This window comes from Phoenix dactylifera, chromosome 14 (assembly GCF_051530095.1).
Source record: "Phoenix dactylifera cultivar Ajwa chromosome 14, Ajwa_hap1_PhDact_Kaust_v1.1, whole genome shotgun sequence".
Taxonomy (NCBI): domain Eukaryota; kingdom Viridiplantae; phylum Streptophyta; class Magnoliopsida; order Arecales; family Arecaceae; genus Phoenix; species Phoenix dactylifera.
The window spans coordinates 21,393,920-21,418,518 of NC_143203.1; the positions used below are offsets into that span (position 1 = coordinate 21,393,920).

At 36.8% G+C, this 24,599-nt stretch overlaps 2 protein-coding genes across 2 annotated transcripts; both read right to left on the bottom strand.

Annotated features, from left to right (window-relative positions):
* Positions 1 to 4,563: 4,563 nt before the first annotated feature.
* On the bottom strand, positions 4,564 to 6,984 carry LOC103703478 (early nodulin-like protein 9). The gene is made up of 2 exons (XM_008786333.6): positions 6,810 to 6,984; positions 4,564 to 5,279 (listed from the first exon to the last, which is right to left on the bottom strand). The coding sequence occupies exons 1-2, from the start codon at positions 6,982 to 6,984 to the stop codon at positions 4,837 to 4,839; spliced, it is 618 nt and encodes a 205-aa protein (XP_008784555.4). The 3' UTR covers positions 4,564 to 4,836.
* A 2,757-nt stretch (positions 6,985 to 9,741) lies between these two features.
* Positions 9,742 to 15,459, bottom strand: RIC10 (ROP-interactive CRIB motif-containing protein 10). Its single transcript, XM_088710910.2, has 4 exons — positions 12,094 to 15,459; positions 11,816 to 11,913; positions 11,186 to 11,258; positions 9,742 to 9,990 (listed from the first exon to the last, which is right to left on the bottom strand). Exons 1-4 carry the CDS (start codon positions 12,149 to 12,151, stop codon positions 9,779 to 9,781), a joined length of 441 nt encoding a protein of 146 aa, XP_088567036.1. The 5' UTR covers positions 12,152 to 15,459; the 3' UTR covers positions 9,742 to 9,778.
* Positions 15,460 to 24,599: the final 9,140 nt, after the last annotated feature.

The following is a 24,599-nucleotide window of genomic DNA, read 5'->3' on the forward strand; positions in this document are numbered from 1 at the left end:
GCTCTTCCTCCTGCTCTGTTGCCTTTATCGGCTTCCTCCGACCTGATATAGTGGTGGACTTTGACAAAAAATTTTCTGATCTTTCTGAAGGATTCCTCTTGAAGGCTCGTCCTTGTGGAGTAGGAATTTAGGGTGGCCAATCTAGTTTATCACTGTTGGCTAGATAGGAATGCCTGAGATTTGGAGGACAGAGGAGCGCATCCGAGGTTGGTGGTGGACATGACACTTCTTCATGCGGCGGAGGTCCTTGGCGTCATTGTGTCGTCGTCTCTTGGGCTGGTTAGAGAAATCTGGAGTTCTCATTCCGCTCTTGTAGCGTTCAGGACTATGCTCATCTCTTGGGAGCCCCCACCCTCTGATTTTCTTAAGGTGAACTTCGACGACAGCGTTAGCGAGGGAGGGGGCGGCGGTGCCGGATTTGTTATGAGAGATCAGGAGGCCAGATTTGTGGCGGCTAGGGGCCGACGGATCTTCGATCAGATTGTGGTCGATGCCAAGATTAGAGCCGCATGGGAGGGCATCTCCCATGCAAGGCGAGTGGTGGGCGTGGACTGTATTGTCCTGGAGGGAGACTCAGCCACAGTGATCGAGTGGATCCAGGATTCGAATCGTGCTACCGATGTGATGCGCCTGATATATGACATCCGTAGTTTTTTGGAAGAGTGTGTCTTCCATCGGGCTACCTATGTCTTCAGAAAGGCAAACTATATGGTAGGCTATGTGGCATTCTTTACGGCTCATCACTTTAGAGATTTTATTTAGGATAATCACGTTTCGGTCCCGTCTCCTATATATTTTTTCCTTCTTTTCGACTTTATAGGCTGCACCCACATTCATTATGTGTGAGTCGCCGATGTACCAAAAAAATAGCACTACCGAGAAGACTGCTAGGTACATTGCTTCTTAAGCCTCGACAATCCTCATAACTTGTACATTCAAAGCCTTATGAACTCAAAAGTTCGAATGATTGCCAGAACAAGCTAATACAGGTACAAACAAAAAGCTGATCTAGACAAAACCTGAAACTAGCAAGGAAAAAAAAAATAATTTCACAACGTACCATATCCCCTAAAGCCAACTTTGAGGTCGCTCCCATATATCCTACGTACTAAACTAGCATGAGTTGATGAGGGATTCGACTCAAATCCAAGGGCCACTGAGCAGCGGCCTGGAGAATGCCGCATCTCCAAACATCTCTATCAAATCTGAACACTCCTCCTCCCCCTCTCCCTCCGTCATGAGCTCCAGGCCAAGCTCCTCATCTATATCATCTGACGCCGATATGAGCAAGAACTCGCACCCTTCATAATTCAGGAAATTCGGGGGGTCCGCCGTGTAAGAAAATATAAAATATATAAGTAAATTTACCTCATTCTATCAATTTAAGTTTTTAGGACAAGTGGTGATTACAACTTGGTATAAGAGTAGATGTCTTGAGTTCGAACCTTGTCTTAACCCCATTATTTTGCTTGGGCTCCCTTATTTAACCCCGACGCTCTGTTGTGCCTATGCTTCCCGAGACTGCTTCCACACCTGCAGCTCTCAATATCTAGGCAAAAAAAAAAGCAAAAAGTTTTTTCCCCTAGGGTTGACTTGTAGAGGTCTATTTCCACATCATTAACTGTCCATGCATTCCAATGGCTGGTGATCGGACACCATGGCACATATATGTCTTGACCCACTTAATCACCAGCCATTGCGTGCAGTACATGGACAATGTGAGATGTAAAACTAAGTCTCTCCAATTCAACCACAGGTGAAAATGGTCCTGATTCAAAAGTAAAATTGCAATGCCTAATACTAATTGAACATGAATCGAAATTAGAAATTTCGTAGTTGCATCAATAGATAACTGAAGATCCACAAAATCATGCATGGAAATGGACCACAATACCCGATTATCATATAAACTAGAACAAATATAGATAAATGGAACAAGGCTTCTTAGTGATTGTAAAGATGAATCATAACCTTCTGGCTTGTACTTGGACCTTACACCAGATGATCACATTGGACTACACTTCGTAGCAAAACTCTTGAACAAAAAAGTTACAATACGTGTGGCACTAAAGAGAGAGTTGGCAAGTTTCTGGGTTATGCGATGTCAGCTTAAAAACTCTTAAATGAGACAAAGTTTTGCATAAAATACCATTTCGACGTTCTAAACAACCCTTCAGTTTGCTGTGTACATAAAAAGCTAGAAACTAACATCTACCCACCATGAAACTAGTACACAGGAAGTTAAGGAACTTGGAGCAGTATGTATGTATTGATGGGTTATTACTTCCACAAGATTTCAGTACACAGCCTAGAAAGAATTCAGCATCCTAAGTCCAATAACTCCATTTGGGTCCATTCAAGGGTTCATATTTATGGATCCAATCTGGCAAGAATCTGGCCTGCAGGCACGATTAAATGCGATGCTGCACCAGGTCATTCCACAGTGGTATACCAGGGCAGAGTACTAGTTCTTGTGGGGCTACACAAGATGCCATCTCAAACAAGACAACCATGGGCACATTAAATCGGAAACGTCCATCATAATATCTACGGTTCAGCCCTACGACAGTCATGACCTAGTTCTGACCTGCGAACTTAGAACTGTTAATAGAAATAGTGTTTACTATTGAAGAAAGATAGATATGCTATGAATAGTGTAACCTCAGTTACGATCATTGAAATCTTTAGCACATTCATTGCATGTTCGTGGCTATCTATATATGATTTGGAGCCCTCCATGTTAATTTCTTGTAATCAAATTGAGTTGATTTCCACGAGGGTAAGATGTCGTGCCAAATGCAACCTCCAAAGATATTAGCGTATTGCTAAACAATTTCTAAGGATGGTGGTACAAACATTAAGAAGCTAGTGGGAATATGCAAGCATGCTAATTGATGTACTTCAAGAAGCCTTTGTTACCTCGGATCCCGCTCTTAATGAGCCGAAGAGAAGTGCATAAAATGGTGGAGCTACCATTGGCCAACAAGTTGCGTAGACTTCAGACCCACTTTGCTTTCACGATTTGACCTTAACATTCCATCCATGAATTCATCTTCGGCTTTGCACCGACCCCATTCCTCAAGTCCGTGGTCTTCGATCATAAACTATCTCGCCCTCCTGAGACAATTAGGTTATTTATTCCTAAAATCTAGGTTAGTCAAACTCCAGCTAAAGAGATTCCCTTTAGAGGTAGTATACATTTGTAGCATTTGGAAGGATGTTAAAGCTGAGCAACTCCAGCCTTTGCTTGAGAGTGGAGGAACATAATGCAATGGTCCCATGTTGCTCAAGTTTGGCACAGCATTTTAGACCTTATGCCAGGGAACATAGATTGCTGCAGGAAAAAAAAAAATACTCCAAGCTCCAAGGAAGGAGGCCCAAGTCAATTACATGCAGAGAATGATGTGTTTCTTGTTAGGTCATCTTTTGCATGTTAGGGTAGTTTACTAGATGCTGGCTATGTTGTTTGTTTTTTCTCTAGAAGCCTACAAGAGGGAACACTTTAATGGGCAATAGTTCCTCCTTGAAGCATGTGCACTGCTTAAACTTATTTCATATAATCTTTCTGTGGAAGCAAGGTAGCTAGATAGGATTCTGTCCTTTTCTGCAAGATATCATTTAACAAAAGAATGATGTGGATTGGAACCAAAGAATTAAGCAAGATGCCAGCCATTCTAAGAATAACATAAGCCTGAATGAGATCTCTGAGCTAAGTACATGAAATTTTATCATGGATATCAAAGTCTGAAGCTTATTGAGGTCAGAAATTAACATCTGAGACTGGGTGCTAAAGATTTGAAAGTGGATGCAAGATTTGTCCCAAGTCTTGATATACTGAGGATATTATACTACAGTTTCAAGTGAGATAATTTATCTAATAGGTGCTAAGAACACAGCAAAGAAAACCAGAAAGCCAGAACTTGGCTTTGGTAAAAGATAAATATAGGAAGAGAAAAGTACAAGGCTTTGGTAATGAGTCAGTAACAGTAGGCAAAATTGTCTTTGACAAATTTCAAATTATATTCCAAAGTTATTGAAGTCCGGAAAAGTTGATTAAGCGTACGTAGCAACTCAAAGCCTCACCCAAAAAGGTAGCCGAAAAGCTTTTTTTTGGGTTCTTTGGCCTCATAGTTACAAGAAAAGAACTATGTCACTAAAAAAGAAAAAAAAAGAAGGGCAAAAACCTAAGAGGTGAGCTGTGCTAAAAGCCTAGTGCAGCTTTCTCAAAAATACTAAAAGCGGAGGCACTATAGAGTGATAGTACATCATGATATCTTTGGTCTGCATAAGATGAAATGGATGATCAGAGATCATCATAACTAAAATAATAACCTATGGTGCTTGTAGCAGGAGAAATGTTGTAGGAGATCCGATAAGTGGAATTAGTTATATACGATAATATAAAGATCAAATTTGCTGGTAATGAGTGGGAGAAGCAGAAATCCTGTACTATATTTTAATGCCCAAAGCGTAGTCCATTATGTGTTCTTAGACTCTGAAATCTTTTTTTTTTTTTCATTCTTGGACTCTGAAGGAAAGGATTTTACGAGTTCCTAGACAGAGTGACAACCAATTCAGCTTCACAGCCTTCATCCATTTATTCATTATTATTTGTCCAAAGTCCAGAAATAATTCAATCGTACAGTCTCCAGCTTATTCGCCCTTTGCCTTGCAAGCTAGGGAGTCTAACTATTTTACAGATGAAAAGGAATTGTGAAATAAAAAAATGATAGTAAAATAAGACTTGTTCTTATGGATCCATCAAGCTTATGCCCCACCTTAATTCAAACTCAAATCCAACAACTCAAAACACCACACTCCCTCACTCTCAGCACCTTAAACAACAAAAAGGACCCACCCAAGGAAAGCTCCAACCGAGCCCATGAAGCCCACCACCTTGGAAGGAGCCCCATTTGGTGGAGGTGGAGTGCTGGTCTCCTCTCCAGCTGGGGCTGATGAGGGGGTCACTTCTGTTGAGCTCGAAGGAGGTGGTGAAGGAGGAGACAATGAGGAGACTGGAGAAGGAGAAGGTGGCGAGCTCGGTTGGTTTTCCCTCGAGGTTCGGTTGCTCCGGTCGGCCAAGACGACGACCGCCAAAGATTCGTTCTTGAGGCAGTTGGCTTCGTTTCCGCTAATGAAGTAGAATGCACCGGATCGGTTGAGGGTGAACACGGTGTTCCCGTCGTCAAACTTTTGGATAGATGTTGCTGTGTTGCAGGTGTCATAGCCATCTTTATCAACTTGGAGCACAGAGTCTTGGTCAGGTGGGTAGACAAACACTGTATCATATATGAAACTTGTTACCAGGGTGACTAAAGAGATTGGTTTTTATTAGTTTCAACATGATTGATGTTCTTACTATGGCATGGTATTATCACTGCTTATTAGTAGCAATTGTATATTTATATGATCTTTAGCCATTAATCATTATAAATACCACTGGTTAATTCAATACGTATTTAAATAACATGAATCCTTAATCTCTCCCTCCCTCTGTGTGTGTGTGTGTGTTGAGGGGAGGGGGGCAGTATTAAGTTAATAAAAGATTCTTGAGGGGAAACATGTATGATAGCATTGTGTTTGCCGTAAATCTTCTTTTTGTGGCCTTAATATATAAACTAGGAGTTTATGAAACTATACTATCCCTAAAGCATGAAGCAACATGGAAAGGAAATAAAAAGCCGAGCCTCCTAAGCTTTTAGATCTTTTAAAGAACTTGAAAAAAAGAAAAAAGAACCAACGCACGCACTCAATAGAATAGGAGCCATCATTGCAATGATGTAAAATTCAAAGTATAATTCCACACTAAGGATGAACCCAACAATGAGAAAAGTTTGAAATAAATATGTCAAATAATGTAAAAAATAATGCTGCATAGCAAACATAAAATCGATATAATTTTTAGATAAATGGTTTTTAAAATTAATAGCCAAAGCCTTAAACTCAAAGCAGGTCTTGATCCTGGCCTACCCTGATTCTGCTGCGCTGCTCTTTTTTTTTCTTTTCAGTGTTCTTAATAATATAAATTCCTTTTTTGTTTTCAGAAGTAGAAATCAACCTCAGAGCCTTCAATGCCCATATATTGATTGGATTAAACATGGAGACTCCTTGAAGAGAACCAAGGTACGTTCTTTCCAAGAGATCTCAGGATTTGCACACAATAAATTAAATTTGTTTCACCAAACAAAGCATGAATTTATATTAGCAAAAACAACAGGAGGAGATTATGGAACTGGAAAAGTGATAGATCGTGTAAAGAGGTCCCAGAGGAAGATGGTGCATGAAAGATTTCTTAGACGATGATCCTACAAGCCTTCATATTTTCAAAAGATCTTGAGATTTTAAAACTAAATTCAACCATCAAATACATATTAAGAAATTTTTCAAACAATTTTGAGCTAAGATATTGAAGATTACTTGTTTCTTTGGATGAGCAAGATTAGCTGTTAACCGTAGAACCATCTTGGTTCCTCATGATAAACATGTAGATCAATATTAGAGCTGTGTAAATTCTAAATATTATACAAGTGGTAAAGTCCAATCATATCAGCTTGACTGGCAAACATTATAACAAGACAAATAGCTATAGGCCAATGCATTTGACGGAAGTAATATTTATGACATTCCTAGGTTCAATCATTCAAGTCACTATCTGATGGAGTTGCATGATCCTAGGAACCTAAGGTGGTGACCCGCTGACCCATAAGTTTGTGATTTCAACACTAAATATTCGACAAATGAAAGCAATACTGAGCAATCTGATGATTGCAAGGATGCCTTTGATCTATTCTAGTGATCAATCAACTTACGTAGTGAATCTCCAATTTGGAACCGATTTGTTTCTGCCCATTGCTTGTATGACATTGCGTTAGGACTGGGTACACTCCACCCCATTGGACCTCCAACCTTGAATTGTTTTGCACTGGCCATTGTCATCATTGACAGAGCAAGACAAAAGAGCAACGAGCCATGGAAGTTTGCCATGAGAAAAATGTTTTTGGTTGTAGTGGGAGGAAGGGAATGAGACTAAAACTAGGATGACAAGTTGAGGCCTGAGAAGAAGGATGCTATGGCTTGGGGTATTTGTAGACCTATTCCATGAACTCTACAAGCTGTGGAAGAGTCCCCTTTTACAAAGCCTCTTCTTTTTGATATCTTAGCCTAGGGGCCAAAGCATATGGGCCACTTTATGGTTAGGGTTGCTTTTGTGTGCTTTCATATCTACTTTCAGTAGAATACCTCTCGAAGTTATACTTTGCTTGGTGGCCTAGGAATATTCATAGCTTGTTCTTTAGTTTATATCAAGGGTAACAATCTTTTATGCTCTCAGAAGTTCCAAGCACTCATGGTTAATTTAAACTTTGCGAGTATATATGTACATGTATATAGTGGCTGCTTGATCTCCAGAGATAAACCCATTTGGATATGTTTCAAGCTTCACACAAACAATTTTCAGTTTGCTCCGAACAGCGAGGATGGAATTCAAAGCAACCATGGCCATGGATCCACCTAATTTTCAGCTGTGACAGCATGCAAGCAAAAGGAAAAGCCTATATTTGGTGTGTGACAGCCAATAGTCAAGACTTGATGTCCAGGATATAACAGCAAACTATGTGGTCAGGTAGTTGAAAGCTTGGAAAGGTTTGGAAGAATTAGAGCCTGACTTTGTTGAGAGGTCATCAGACTGGCTTCTTTCTTTGTCCTCAAGCATGGTGTGAAACTACTGCTGCTGCATTAGTTCTCAGACTCTTTTTTTCTTTTTAGTATCTATATAATTATTTTGTTTTCTGAGAGAGAGAGGAGGCAAAACACATCAACATTTTATTAAGATCACCAAATGTGGTACATCAACAAAAATACTAATCATAGATACCACCGCTCATTTTATTTGATAAATGAAATAGGAGGGAACCGGGCCTCGCAAATACAAAGAACTTGAAGTACAGGGGAAGACAAGGGCTAAGCCTCTGCCCTACACCTTACAGACATTCTACCCATGAAACATACACTCATCCTGAGAAAGCCAGTTCTTGCCACCTACTTTCTATACTACAACCTAGCAGACAAATTACAATTTACAAACTAGACTTTTGACGAGCATTCCTTAGACTAGATTAATGTCAATCTGAAAGCTCTTAGTTCCAATTCTCCTAACTCTACATGGCACCTTATCTTACCACCACAATTTGTGAGGGCCTGTTGGACCTCAGCCATTCCATGATCTTTGTTCTATGTACTCCAGATTCAACCACAGAGAGAGTATCTCAAAAACATAGGATCAGCCGGAAACCTTTTACGAAACATAAAATCTTGCCTTCTGACCTACCGTCGCTTTTATAGATTATCCACTTTCACTTGCTTGTTCTTCAAAAATGAACACATGAAAACTCTCATCTTCCATGATGCTTAAGCCGGCTATAGGTCTTTGACAATTAGATGAAAAAAAAAAACCACCATTACTAAGAAACCTGTAAAATGATCCAACTGAGAACACCCATATGATCTCCCATAACCAAACTAACATTACCTACTTGAGTCTGATACAGCATTAAAATCTGGACCCTAATTCAAAAAAGATTTCACTTAAAATATTCAACATTACTCATGCACTAAGAAGATACAAAAAAAGCCAACTCAAACTGAATGTTAATAACCTCATCCAAGATGTTCTAGCACAAATGTGAATGTCTGACATTTCTTTCTAAATCTTCCATCAAAAGGCAATAGCAACGATCACCTAATTATCCCTCAGCCTCACTTCACTCTTGTAGCACATCAAAAATACCAAAAAGACCTTGCCGCCCTCTTAATTTCAGCTTATCCTTAAAATGACATAATATCTTACACAAGGACATCTAAAAAGTAGATAAGAAGTTGTCTCTTCAGCTCCATGACATGGAACAACAGGCTTGATATAGTCTGTGCCAAATCCTCAACTATAAAATTCTTAGTATTAGTTGGCAACCTAGTGATCAAATTTTCCACCACAAATCAGGAATTTATAGAAAGATTTGACTGTCTCTAGTATAGGATGAACCAGGCTAAAAATATGCATCAAATGATGATAGTAATTATGCAACCCTTCATCTAAGTATCTTCAAAAAGGTGCCACTTTCTTAGGAGTTAGGACCATTATAGACCACAAAAGCCTCCTAATTGTACCTCTCAAAAGCCTCCTAATTTCACCCAACTATATGTCAGCTAGGTCCCTTGTGAAAGTCCTATAAAGAAACTCAATCTGGCTCATGCAATTAAAGCTTGTCTTTTAATGCATATGGGGTTGGGGGCAGAACATGAGGTCCTAGTGGAATAAAGGTGCAGTATCTCAAAGTGCAACATATGTTTAGAGACAATAATCTATGATAAAATTCAGTCCCTAAGCTGCTCACTGGAACAAAATGAAAATGTGAAATAAAAGAAAAGAAATTAATTCAAAATCAGGACCACCATTTTAATTTACTTTGAGACACAATACTTTGGTTCATTGTTGTACAGGTGGGCTGGAAGCCATATTATTTAAATACATTATTTGCACAGATACATGAGCATTTATAGCCTTCAATTTTACAGAAAGAATAATGAAGTATGATTCATACTTGAGTTTATTCAAAAACAAGAGCCAAATATCAAAATTTTCTTTTCAAGTTGACAAATGAAAATTTATGCTGTGGTCTTTTGTCTTCTTTCTTTCTTAGCTAAACATTGACATTTTTAAATGGGAATCAAATGTCTTCCTAACTAAGAAAATGAAATTTAACACGAACACATTAGAAAATCCCTAAACGATTTGATATTCATGTGGTGTTTCACTGGTATATTCAATTGCAGTGGTATATGAAGCTCTTGACCTCGACGATCTTGATGATGAGGATGGGGATGAGTCCTTAGCTTTTCTCCTCCTTGGTTTTTTAGGAGCTTTTGGTATATCTGGGCAAGGATGATCAGCAAAAATCCCAGAAAGCGGTTGAAGTTCTTTAGACTGATCAAAATCTGTTAAAATTATATTTAGCAAATTATTTGATGGGAGGAACAACATTTTTCAGAATAAAAACAAAAATTCTCGACATAACAATGTTTTGAGGCAATATTTACCCACAGTATATTAACAGAGTAATAATAGTCAAACTAACTTCAAAAATGGGAGGCCTGCCATGCTCATGAGTAACACACTTCGATTCAATATATAAGCAAACATGCTTTCATATGCAACAAAACAAAAAGTTTACAAGACCATGGCAACAATCAGCATACGAATAAGGATCCATATAGTCGAACCAAAATATTTTGGGGCGTTGATCTATCTTTTAGAAGAAGGCTGACTCATATGAGGATACAGAGCTTATATAGTTGTACATTGAAGATACAGAGATCCTTCAAATCATATAGGAGATTGATCCGCTTGTTGAATAGTTTAACAGGTCTACTTACAGACCACTGTCTTTTGTAAAAGATTTTTATTTTTCTTTTGTATTTTTCTTTCTTGCAAATCTTTTATAAATAGTTTATGTAAACTTTTCTTTTCTAATAAAGGCCGGGTGGCTTTCCTTCCCTCTCCATAAAAAAAAAGGGAAAAAAAAGGAGATTATGGTTATGATTAGTAATTATATTAAGATTTTTATACAACATAATGCACAAACAGAAAGTCTCCAAATCATATGATTTTTTATTTAATATCTACTCCACAACATGACATGACAATTAACAACATTACATCTTATTGAAGATGTTTCCAAAAATCCTAGTATGATTCCACTCTTTTCTCTTTCCAATCCTTTCTTTTTCTAACCCTTTCACCAAACCAAAACTAAACATAGGAAACTTTTTAAAATGACATATTATAAGGCCTTATTTATGACTTCCATATCTAAAACAAAGAGGAGACTCCACTTATATAAACTCAACCTACATAAACAAATCTTCAGCATTTTTTACTTATCTATTTATTTATTATTTTGAAGCAAAGTTCTTTTTTGGGTGTCTATATTTTTCCTCTGCTACCCAAAGAGGCACATGATGGCCTACCACAACTCTAATATGATTCTGTGTATTCCTAACACATCACTGTTGCCATCATGATCATGATCATGATCAGATCAGTCCTATCACCTCTCACAACTTTGTCCCATGTTATATGGTGGATATGTGACAATTAGAAAGAGAGAAGAGGAGAGAAGGAAGAACGAGCCTTGAGAAGCCCAAGAGGTCTCTCTGCCAAGCGAGGCTGATGAAAAATCTGATGATGCCTTGAATTCACTCAACTGCACTACAAAGCACACAAATCCAAATAGACAGTAACAAACATCACATAAACTTGGAAGACCACCTCAACGAGAAAGGGGAAAAAAAAAAAAGCATGAATACCATTCCAAAATTTAAATTTGCGGAATACCATTTTAAAATTTATATTTATTTCTGTACCCTCATAAAACACTGTTTTTGCATACATACTTCTAATATAACGGTTCTTCTAACACCATTAATAAAAACTATATTTATTATAATCAAAAATAAAGTAAAATTTTAAAATTACTTTTTTTCATCACAATCGCCTTATAAATGTTTTGTTTTACACATTTACCCATTAAAGATATTTTAGTCATTTTAATTTAAAACCGTTAATTTTAATGACGTTAGATAGCGTAGGTACATATGCAAAAACAGAAATAAAAAAAAGATAGAATAGCAAAATAAGTATTTTATGAGGGTATGCAAGTAAATATAAATTTGAGAGGATATTCATGCAAAATTCAATATTTAGAAAGATATTCATGCAAAAAAATCTAAATAAAAATTATTGTGAAATAAAAGCCTTTACCCAAGCAGGGGCACTGCCGCATGAGTTGTCCCAACCAATATGTGCCACGTGTCTCACATCCGTTGGGTATCCAATTTCCATGTCATGTTCCTTTTGTGCTGTAGCACAAAACCAGATTAAAACAGTGGAAAGAAATATGACTCTATGCCTTTTATTTTGAGGGAAAAAAAATATTTGAGATATTTGTTGATGATGACAAGAAAAAAAATAGTACCAATAAGAGAGAGAGAGAGAGAGAGAGAGAGAGAGAGAGAGAGAGAGAAGGCAAAGACCATTACCAAAAAGCAGAGAGAGATATTTCAATCCCTTGAAGAGCCCTTTCATCTTGCTAGCCATGGGGAGTGGAGGCTGTCTGTCCTACCAAACAAAAACTTCCAACAAATAAAGTGAGGCAAGATAGAAATAACCATCAGAAAAGGAGTATGATAAAGCTGTCTCTCTTCTTAGTCTTTTGAATGTAATTGGTAGTGCTCTAATAACAAGAGGGAAGCATTCCTTTGTGCCACAAATGTCTGTCTCTCTCAATCAAACGACAATCTTTTTGAGCAATGACATTTGGCATCAGATAAGAATGCTGAACACGTCAAACTTGAACTCTGCAAACCATTTCTGCTCAAGAGCTGAAAAAAGAGAGATCTTTTTCCAACTTGCTATCCATCAGATGATAATTCTCGTAGAAAATATCAAAGAAGGGAAAGCATATATACCTCTATGGAAATGATGATGATATGCTTTGGGTGCAATGTGTAGCAAGATTCAAAAGAACAAAACTTTCATCAAATCAATGACTCCATTCCAGCCCATCTTTTTATCTAGCTAGCATTCAGAAAGACCAGAATAAAGAAGAAGTATAGAGACTTCTGTTTTGGATTATGGGCAGAGAGAGAGAGAGGGAGAAAGATATTTAATGGAGGGTTCTTAATGCAAGTATTGGTTTGGGAGACTGCGGATTTTCTTAAGTGAGGAGACTCTGCTCTTTAAATTATGGAATAACAATTGGAAAATTAGATGTAAAAAATGAGAGAGGATCAGCTGTGCTTCTCTGCCTAACGTACAGCAACATACATCCAACGTTCTCTGTCATTTTTTTAACTGAAAAGATTAGAATGCATAATATATTAGTTCCAAGGAACAAGATTAAAAGGAATGTGTTGCTATAATTAAGCTTCTTTGATGATCACTACTAACAGTCTTGGCACAACTTAGATCACAATATATTGGATTAGTTGGAAAATTCGTGTCTAAAACTTTGCAAGGGTTCAGGTATACAATACTTGCATTATTCATGTTGATTATCTGCAACTAAGTATAGGAAAAAGGCAACCTTTGACACCACTTTGTACTAGGAGATATATTTCGGTGTCAAAGTAGTTCTTTTTTTTTTTTTTAACTTTACATTGATTCAAACATGCCTAAAATAATTAACTTGTTTACATTTCAATAGCTATTTGGTCAAGAGAAATATAGGTGATCATAGTTTCTTGCCGCCGTATGCTCGGTGATACAGCAATTAACTACATATAATCAAATGAAGTGAGTCACTATTAAACATCAATTGTGGATGACATCCATCATCAACCAAATTACTTATCCTCATATGTAATCTCAAGATCCAAATAATTATCCTACTTTAAATTGCAAAATCATCTACTAATGATCTATAATCGATGGTACGTAATAAGGATCTCCATTTTAAGGATGGGACATTTAGAGTACATGATCTTAAAACTTATGCAATGATTATCCTCATTTTAAGGTCATGGCTGACATGAGGAATTTAAAGCTAAAATAAAATATGGAAATTTTGTTAACATCTGTAAAATTAAGTAAATTTTTCCAGCTTAAAAGCACTCCAAGAATTAGAAAATATAAAATAACAAATAACTTCTTCTTAGGTATATCATGCTCTAAAATTGTATAAAATTTCTCTAAGCAACATTTTAGCTTTTGTCAGCATATATGTGAGATGCAGAATCTACAACAACAAATGACCACATTTAATTAATATTCTCCACAACTAAAATATTACTATCATTGTTATTTTGTTGTTGTTATTGTTGTTGGACATTTTGGCCAAATCAAAATTCGCCGATAATTAAATAAATTCAAATTTAAAAATTAAAGAATACTGAGCAAATGCCGTTTCTCATAAGCTCTAATCGAATCTGACTAAATTCAAGAATCTTCAAGATTTAAGGCCTGATTTGCTTACACGACTATGGAGAAGGAATTCCTTCCTTTGATACAACACTTTATATTTTTGTTATCATAGTTATGGACTTCTCACATCTATATATCTCATAGCTAGAGTCTACCAACATGGCTACATGACACACTGCCCAAAAGGAATGCATTCAGAAGTCAGAATTATATAGAGAGTTGGGTTGGCTTCTCTCTGTCATGCGGCCTAATATGCTTTCTCTGAATCAATTCCTACTGCATCAAACACAGGATCTTTGTGTCATCTCCATCATATATAGTATGCAGATGCAGTCTCCTGGATTATATATTGTTGTTATGGCATAGCAATTGTCTCCAGCTCCAATATATATATATATATATTGTTCCAAACTTGGAGGCTAGCCCTCTTATAAATTAATTATGAACTGCTAAATTATTTTATGGGTGACTCAAGGTTGGAGCCACGTTTTGTTGGTTGTTGCTTGATGAGTGACACAACCATGGATCTTTGGAAGTTGCCATCACCACAAATCTTCAAGTCCTATACCATTCTAGAATTATGAGTTCTAAATGAATGCATTGGGCTTTTTGCAGGGCAATCCTCATGATCACTATAATCTTAAGGAAAATCCAAATCAGTCCCTGAGTTAAACCCTGGGAGAAAGATAATGGAATATTTCATTAACAATTAACCTGATACCCAAAACGCGTCTGCTTGGGGACTGGATCATAGTTTAGAATAACTCTTTGAACTTTGTTCTCAGCACGAAACCAGCTATATATGATTAATTTATTTCAATGTTTAAGGTGGAGAAACTCAACATGCCTGAACTTTAAAACACCCAAACCGGCGCCCCTACTTTCCAAAATTTTGAACTTTTCAAAGCTTTATCTACAAGTTTGAAATCAATGGATATCAAATGGTTTCTAAGGTTTTTTTGGCCACCAACTCCGAATCTTGTTCAAGGATTGGACTTCTATAGCTAGCAAAAAAGAAAACCAGCATTCCATCTTTTCACAAACTACCTACAACCCACCGCCACCACCCTAATTTCCTTTTGGCACCTACTTTCATCTTCACCTCTCTTCTAATTAACTCTCCTCATCTTGTAATTATCCTTTAGCTTCAATATTCACATCACAGGAAAAATAGCTTTCTCCGACTGTGATCTGCTGATGCTAGAAAAAAGCGTCGGCAATTTAGTCACCGTGCCAAAATTTGCCGACGTTTTTTAGTAGCGTTGTTAGGAATTAAACTATGACGACATTATAAGCGTCCTCAGAAACCAAGGGATTAAGACGACGCTTATAAGCATCGTCGGAAGTGAAAAGCCAAGATTAAGACGAACACCTGTATTGATAAATACAGGCTAGGATTTCGTAACTCTGTACTCAGTAAAAAAAACAAGTTATGCAGTTCATCAATGCTGTTGTTAGCAGAGTTGGCAGGTCCTTTGACATTAATATAGGATAACTGGTTTCCATCTTGCCCTCAATTTGGCTTTGGCCAAGCTTCCACCACTCAATTTGTATGGAGAAGAGAAACAATTGTTTGAGCTAAAGTGGAGAATTTTTGTGGTGTGAAATGCATAGTTAGTTGGAATTTTTCTAACCCTTAGAATTGTCTTCACCTATCAGTAAGTTTCGGCTACGTTCGATGCTTTAGGATCCATGTACCCTTCACTTGTCGTTTGAGAGAGTTCTATTATTTGGGGTAAAAAATATAAAAGAGAGAGGAGGAGGAGGGGGAGGAGGACAAAAGTAAATTGAAAAACCATAAAGATGAGATATATGGACATCCACAGAAAACGGAAACTAAAATATTCTCCTTAGTTTTTAGGAATTCAACGTTCTTTTTATATATGCAAAGGTTCATTGTCTCTCACGATTCCCAGCCCTCCACTATGGGCCCAGCCATGGCGAGCTACAAGGAGGTACTTCTAAAAGAAAACCAAGAAAAGAAAGAAAGAAAGAAAAGAAAGAAAGGAAAGAAAGAAAGAATGATGGAGAAATCAACTTTTCATTTTCATGATTATTTTGATGGATTCTTTTATTAGTTTTAACCAATTTTAAAGCATTATATATGATTGTCCACCTCTCCTTATGTTTAGAAAATCATTGTTTGTATAATGATAAATCTGGTGTTCTATCACTATCCAGTGATTTGCTAATAGTTTTAAAATATGTTGGGCATTACAATTTACAATCTACAGCATTTATTTGCAATCTAATGTAGCGTTGAAAGTCTTTTTCTTCCATTACTTAGAACTCGATTTTGTGTTTTGAATTAATATTTAGCATTAATTTTCATTCTCTTCTTTTTCTGCAATTATTTGGCTCGACAATAATTGGTAAGTTGAAATTACATAAAATACTACCTCTTACCTTGTCATTTTGACTCCTGTCTCAATTTGTACATAAATCTTTTAATGAGTTCGCCATGCTAATTTTCTTGGTATTGCTCCAAATTTATCAGATGTCTGTGAAAGGAACATTGGCCTCAATGTTGTTATCCTTACAAATTTTTCTGCACATAATCTGAAAAATGTTATTTAGAATATATGTATGTAGTAATTTTAATTATCCTACAAAAGAATCTCCACTAATCTATGAAAATATGAAAGTTATATATGGCTTGAACTTCTTTGTTTAGGTCAACTTTTGTTTTTTTGGGCCTCATATTTTGTTCTTTATTGATGGATTCTTCTTCTCAGAAGAATGCATGGATGGCTGTCCCTCAGTTTGGAGGGTGGGATCAAAAGACAGGTGCACTGGATTACTCCATGGTCTTTTCACGAGCTCGTGCTAAGAGGAAGCAATACAAGAATCAGGCAAAGCAAATAAGCCTTGGAAATGAAGAGGAGCTCATGGCATACCATAGATATGAAACTGGCTCTGTGATGGTAAATAGTTCTTTCTTTTTCTATTTTCTTTTTTCTTAGTAATACTACTTTTAGTACATTGGATTGGTTGCTTGCTCACAAATATGGATGCAAGAATTTTATTTCATTGACCGCCTATACGACTAAATATACCCTTATACGAAACAAACATGCGAGCAATTTATTCTTCTAATAATTGGCTTGAATATTCTTTTAATGATGATTGGGTCACTTGTTGTGTCACCATGAGCATTTGAATGCCTTTTTGCATGCTTCCATTGAATTGTTGCGTCCTAGGCAAGCAAATGTGCATAGCTAGACTACATAGCTTTTAATACATATACACATACATATATATATATATACATATACATATACATATACATATTACTATACCTCAAAAACAAAATATTTTATGAAGTGTCTGGCCTAATTAGTTATAGTTTGAAGCAGAGTACTTGTCAAACATCTTGGTATTAGACCGAGTATTTTGAGTGGAGACATTGGCATACACTGGTTTATCTACATTTCCTATATATAGCTGGATTATATTCCAATAGAAGATATTTTTGTAAACATAGGAGAAATAAATTGGCAATTTATTATATTTCATTAGTTTGTATGTTTAAGGAGAAGAAAGGATGAACTTGAGCAGGTAAATCATGTGTAGCTTCTATTTCTCAATACCCAAACTAATTCCTCCTCTGACAATTCTTTTCAATATCTGTCTGCAGTATATGCCAAAAAAGAAGAAGCTGACACGCTCTTTTAGTTGCTTTGCGATGGCTTGAATTTGCTGGATCGAATAGTAACATGGCTCTTAATAGCTTCCAGGTCTGTGCTGATTGAGGATAGAAATCCTGTCTCTGTCTCTACGTGAAGGATATCATATGCATGCATTCTCCCAATTTAAAGTATTTCTCTTATGATTATGTTCGCCATGATGTGTAATAAAATGGCCATGATAATAAAGACTGGCAAATGATCAAATGTTAAAGGAGAAATATGGAGCTGTTGGTAGGATGCATCTAAAAAATAACATTTTGTACTTGCAAACTTCTGATTTACAGGTTTGGCTTTTCATGTGTTTATACAAGCATCTCCAATCTTGATAATTTTTTTCGATAGCTTAATAATCCTTGATTTTTTTCTGATGCAAAGATGAGTACCACCCATCCACATTTCATGAAAGTAACTTCAGTTGATGCACACTTTGAAAAAGATCATCATATTCCTTCAATTTAGCAGATACAGCCAGAGATGATCGTGCCCAAATACTATTAACCTCTTCGAAATTAAGTGTCTCTGCTTTGACAAATATATAATTTGCCAGCCCTGACTCTAAACTTCTTTCTATTTTCTTAATTCTCCAGATATGCTAACAAGAGAACTTGGATTTTAAAATAATCCTCTCGGTATAGAGACATCTCCAAAACAAAATAGGAGAAATTAATTCCCCACCCTTCAAAAGACCCTAGTATGACAATAAATCCCTGTTGACTAGTCTTATAACAACCAGTCCAATAATTTTAGTATGTTTAATTCCCGATCCTTGAGAGTATTTTTATGAGACGAAAATACCCCTCCTCAAAGTACCCAGTTTTTGTCCCCAAACTGAAACTCACCTTCTTCTTCCCCCATTATGCCTTCCTATCCCCCGCCGTGGCCGATGACCGCTCCCCCGTCCACCGCCTCGACGCCCTCCAATTCGCCGCCTCACTCCTAATCTTCCTCCTCGTCGCCGCCGCCCTCCTCCTCCCGCACCCCCTCACTCCCGACCTCCTCGCTTCCCTCGTCTTTGCCCTCCTCTCCGCAACCTCCGCCCACTTGGCCACCGCCTAGCAGATCTCCGACCTCCAGGCCAAGTTCGACTTCCTCTCTGCCGCCGTCTCCACCACCGCCTCCCTTGAACTCGACCTCCACCCGCGCTTCTTCTCCACCATCGCCGCCCGCGAGATGATCCGAAGGAGAAAGGGTCTCGGCCGTGCTCCACCGGCCATGTCACCGAGCCACCGCCGGCCTCGACACTCTTCCAGCGCCGCCGGCCTTGCGGGAGGAGAAGAAAGAAGAAAGAAGAAGAGGCATCGGGAAAAAGAGAAGAAAAAGAAAAGAAAAAAAGGAAAAATAAATAAATAAATAAATAAATAAATGCATAAATAAATAAAAATATATATATGAATGAATGAATAAATAAATAAATAATTAAGATAATAAATAAATATATTTCAATAAAATAAAATAATAGATAACTAAATAAATAAATAACGATCCAGCACTCTTCCGGTGTCGCCAGCCTTGCAAGAGGAGAAGAAAGGAGGGAAGAGAAGAAAAAAGAAAGAAGAAGAAGCTTCGGGAAGAAGAGAAGAAAAAAGAAAAAAAAGAAAAAAAAGAAAAGGAAAGAAAAAGAAGAAAAGAAAAAAAGAAAAAAAGAAAAGAAAAATAAAGTTAACTTACTATTGCAATTAAGTTAGTAAGCTTGAATACAGTGCACACAGTAAAACTATCTCTGCGTGCCATTTTCCTCCATCTTGGGAATTCAATTAGAAAACAATAACATATGCTTAAATCTTGTATCACAGTTAGTACCTCATCTCAAACCTTTTTTGCTCCAAATTAGAAATTCAGTGTGTACGACGTTTTAGTATCTCACCTCAAACCTTATACATCAATGTCGGCATAACACCTTACTGTGTGCACAGTTAATTTAACTGTGTGCGCAGACAATTTATCTGTATGCCAAAATAATTAAATTGTGTACAGAGTAGAATTTACTGTGTGCACGGTTAATATAACTATGTTTTGGGGTAAAATAACAGTCTTGAAACATTTGTTTTAAATTCAATGCAATCTTCACAAGGGTACAATAGCGAGAGAAACAAGAACATATGCATACGACACATCCACTTCAAACCGATCTCAAAGATCTCTAAATTTTATGGCTTCTTGCCTACAAGAATAACAAGAATAAGAAAATATCTATGTACGGAATGTAGTCAAGTAGGAAGAGATAGTTTTCTATGTGTTGTAAAAGTTGATTGTAAGATGAGTGCATTTGCATTATTTTGTGTCATATAACATTTAAACAGAAAATTAGATTATGTTGATTATGTTGAGATGATTGGCCAAATTTTCTACTTGCTATCATGCTCATTGCTCAGATGCTGAAATATAACTTATAAGTTCTCAAAAAGTGACTAAACTATGTGCCGGCACACACTTACAACACTGTTGCGGTAAACTTTAACGCGTGCAGCGTGTCATTTTGGAAATTCAGTTAGTTCCAGAATTTTAGAAATTGCAGCGTGCCAAAATCTAGATTGGCACATCCCAAAATGAAGTAGTGAACTCCTATTTTTGATGAGTAGAAGGTTTGGCAAAGTTTAATCACCGTTATTCTATCCCGAAATACAGTTATTTCAACTGTGCACACAGTTTATGATACTATACACACAGTTTATTTGTTTTGGAAAACAGTTATTTTGTCTGCGAACACAATAAATAAAACTGTGCACACAGTTAAACGTTATTAGGAAATTGTTGTAGAAGTGGTTGGGATGAGGTAGTAAAAGGGAATAAACACTCAATCTAGATTGGCACATCCCAAAATGAAGCAGTGAACTCCTATTTTTGATGAGTAGAAGGTTTAGTAATATTTGAACACCGTTATTCTATCCCGGAACATAGTTATTTCAACTATGCACACAGTTTATTTGTTGGAAAACACAGTTAAATTAACTGCGAACACAGTTAATAAAACTGCGCACACAGTTAAGTATTATTCTGAAATTGTTGAAAGTGGTTTGAGATGGGGTACTAAAACGGAGTAAACACTAAATCTACATTGCTACATCTCTTAATGAAATAGTGAACACCTAATTTTGATGAATAGAAGGTTTGGCAAAGTTTGAAGAATGTTATTCTATCCCGAAACACAGTTACTTCAATTATGCACACAATAAGTTCTACTCTGCACACAGTTTCTTTGTTTCCGAACACAAATAAATTAACTGCGAACATAGTTAATTAAACTGTGCACCCAGTTAAGTGATATTCAGAAAATGTTGCATAAGATGGCACGCTGAATTTTATGAAACTCCGATACACTTTTAAGCATAGGAATAATAGTATCTGAAACTGTAATACACGATTTAAGCATTTATTATTGCTTCCATGGAATAATTCCCAAAAATGGCACACAGAGGATTTTGAAACTCTAATACGCTTTTAAGGAAAATGGCATGCTGCAATTTCTGAAATTCTGGAACTATAATTATTGATATCCAAAATGATAATGGGACCTAACTAAATTTCCAAAATGGCACGCTCATTTTTCTGAAACTCTGTTACGCTTTTAAGCACTTGAACTATTTTGGCACAAGATTTAAGCTTACGTTTATGTTTCCTAATTGAAATGTGGAGATGGAGCAAAATGGCACGCTAAATTTTCTCAAACTCCGATACACTTTAGTTGTTAGATTTGTCGGTACTCTTTATCGTCAGTTTGGTGCCTGTTGATAATGAAAAGTTATGTACCTACTTTCAATTATCAACCATTTGGAGTACAGCCTTCGATTTTAAACAAATTTCCAAACAGAATTACCAAATTGGAGGAACACAAATTCAATTGGCACACTGATTTTCTGAAAGTGTGATAGATATTTAAGCATGTCCTGCTTATGTTTCTATTTATAGCCTCATAACCATATTACAACTGTGCTGGCACAGTTTATGAAACTGTTTCAGAACCTATAATAAGTCATCATGATAGACATTTCAGTAATGAGCACGACAAGAAGCAGAAAAGGAAGCCAATCATCTGAACAAAATCAACATAATCATATTATCTGTTATTTTATTACACAAAAAATAAAAATGCACATATTTACATTCATCTTTTACAACACATTAGTCTAAGATCTATTTCTACTTGACTTCAGTCTAAACATTGATCAAAACTTATCAAATGCAAATGCACTCATCTTATATTTATGTGCCGTATGCATATGTTCTTGTTTCCCTCGCTATTTTACCCTTCTGAAGATTGCATAAGATTTAAAACAAATGTTTCAAGACTGTTATTTTACTCCAGAACATAGTTATATTAACCGTACACACAGTAAATTCTACTCTGCACACAATTTAATTGTTTTGGCATACAGATAAATTGTCTGCACATACAGTTAAATTAATACTGTACACAATAAGGTGTTATGTCGGCATTGATGTATAAGGTTTGAGGTGAGGTACTAAAACGTCGTACACACTGAATTCCCAATATGGAGCAAAAACGGAGCAAAAAAGGTTTGAGATAAGGTACTAACTGTGATACAAGATTTAAGTATATGTTATTGTTTTCTAACTGAATTTTCAAGATGGAGAAAAATGGCACGCAGAAATAGTTTTACTATGTGCACTATGTTCAAGCTTACTAACTTAATTGCAATAGTGAGTTAACTTAATTTTTCTTTTTTTTATTTTTTTATTTTTTTTTATTTTTTTATTTTCTTCTTTTTGTTTCCTTTTCTTTTTTTTTCTTTTTTCTTCTCTTCTTCCCAAAGCTTCTTTTCTTTCTTCCTTCTCCTCCTCCCTCCTTTCTTCTCCTCCTGCGAGGCCGGCAGCGCCAAAAAAGTGTCGGATCGTTATTTATTTATTTAGTTATTTATTATTTATTATTTTATTTTATTGAAATATATTTATTTATTATTTTATTTATTTATTCGTTCATTCATATATACACGCACACTCATTTATGCATTTATTTATTTATTTTTCTTTCCTTTTCTTTTCTTTTCTTTTCTTTTTTCTTTTCTTTTTCTTTTTTTTTTCTTCTCTTCTTCCCGATGCCCCTTCTTCTTTCTTCTTTCTTCTCCTCCCTCCTTCTCCTCCCGCGAGGCTGGCGGAACCGGAAGAGTGCCGAGGCCGGCGGTGGCTCGGCGACGTGGTCGGTGGAGCGCGGCCGAGACCCTTTCTCCTTTGGATCCTCTCGCGGGCGGCGACGGTGGGGAAGAAACATAGATGGAGGTCGAGGGCAAGGGAGGCGGCGGTGGAGACAGCGGCGAAGAGGGAGTCTCACTTGGCCTGGAGGCCGGAGCCGATGATGCGGAAGCGGAACGGGCACTTACAGACCTTACGGGATGGCTTGGAAGTTGGAAGGAATAGGATTCAGAACAGGAAAAAAAAAAGGAAAAATGAAGATGAAGAGGGTGAAGGGCATTATGGTCTTTTCATGAAAATTTATTATGCATTGGAAATGGTTATGGACCGGTTGTTAAATTTATGTTCAACAGGGATTAAACATTACGGTCCGGTCAAAAAATGGACCGGACATTAGTTCCCCCAACAAAATATAGGTAATTTCTTTCACATTATGACATGAAAATATAAGCTAGGAGCTGGCCATGATCTCCTAACCAGATTGTTAGGAGTTGATACTTTGCCTCTTAAGCTAACCAAGTAATTTTTCTCACCTAAGCAGGAGCCTGAGAATTCTGCACACAGTGTTGGCGCCTCCTTGAAGCTTGTCCCCAAAATTAACAAATCTGTAAGTCTATCACAACCATCAGTTGGCCTAATTACGTTCAAAAAATCCATGAGATTATTAAATTTTATCACAAATCCATCTTCAGATTCCTTTCGAACATCAATCTAGTGAAAAATCGAGAAGCAACAGTAGCACTTTTAATCAAGGAAATATAATATAATTTATAAAATCACAAAATGGTAAATCATTGATTCATATATGGTGCCATAATCTAATAGTCCTACCATTACCCAGAAGAAGGGTAATACAGCAGCGAAAAATATCTTTAACCTCTCGAACTACTTTCTAGGAGTGAGAAGAATTGAGAGGTTATCTAACTTAGAGGCATCCTCAAATAACTCTCACTCGAACAACTCCCTTCCAAATCTGCTCATCTCCCTTCAAATCTTTCAACCACCTTTACCTCATAATGTCATGCTCATCCCCCTACTTCAACCCAAGACCTCCTGAGCCTTAGATATAAAAACGTTCTTCCATTTGATCAAGCAAAAGCCACCACCAGTAGAACTGGAACTCTTTCAAAAAGTAATTTCTTTCTCCAATCTAGCCTCTCGACTACCAATCTGGAATCCGAAATTTAGCAAGGAAATAAAATGGTAAGACAGAACAGAGATCATCAAAGCTAACCTTCCACCAATAATCTTAGCAGGTCGTTTAGCAAGCCTTTTCAAAAACTTTTCCAGCAAAAGGTACCCAATTAGCTCCCTTGAAGCCAAATGATCTTAGAGGAAGCCTAGGATACTTAAAGATCATGTACTTATAATTCAAATAGCAGTGAACATCTCAACTAGTCCAGCCTCACTTGCAGTTATGACCCAAAACCTATTTCCTAGCACCACAAGCGACTCTCCAACTTACCCAGAACCTAGCCTTTCTTTCCTTTTTTGTCACTTGAATTTTATGACCCTAAGGTTCTTCTAATTAGTAAAATTTCTATTCTTCCCAGTACCACATATATGGAAATTCCTCCAAGAATTTCTAATAGCATCCAAGCAGGGCATCCAAGAGTAAAAATCATTCTCAATAATACGTCCAGCATTAAACAAACCCTGCAGGCTACTCCAAGAACAGGTGGAATCATTTTCAACCGGTCCCGGATGCCCATAAAATTAACAAAATTCAGCCAGAAATCCAGAACACTATTCAGTAGCTGCATGCTAACCAAATCCCCTGCAAAAAT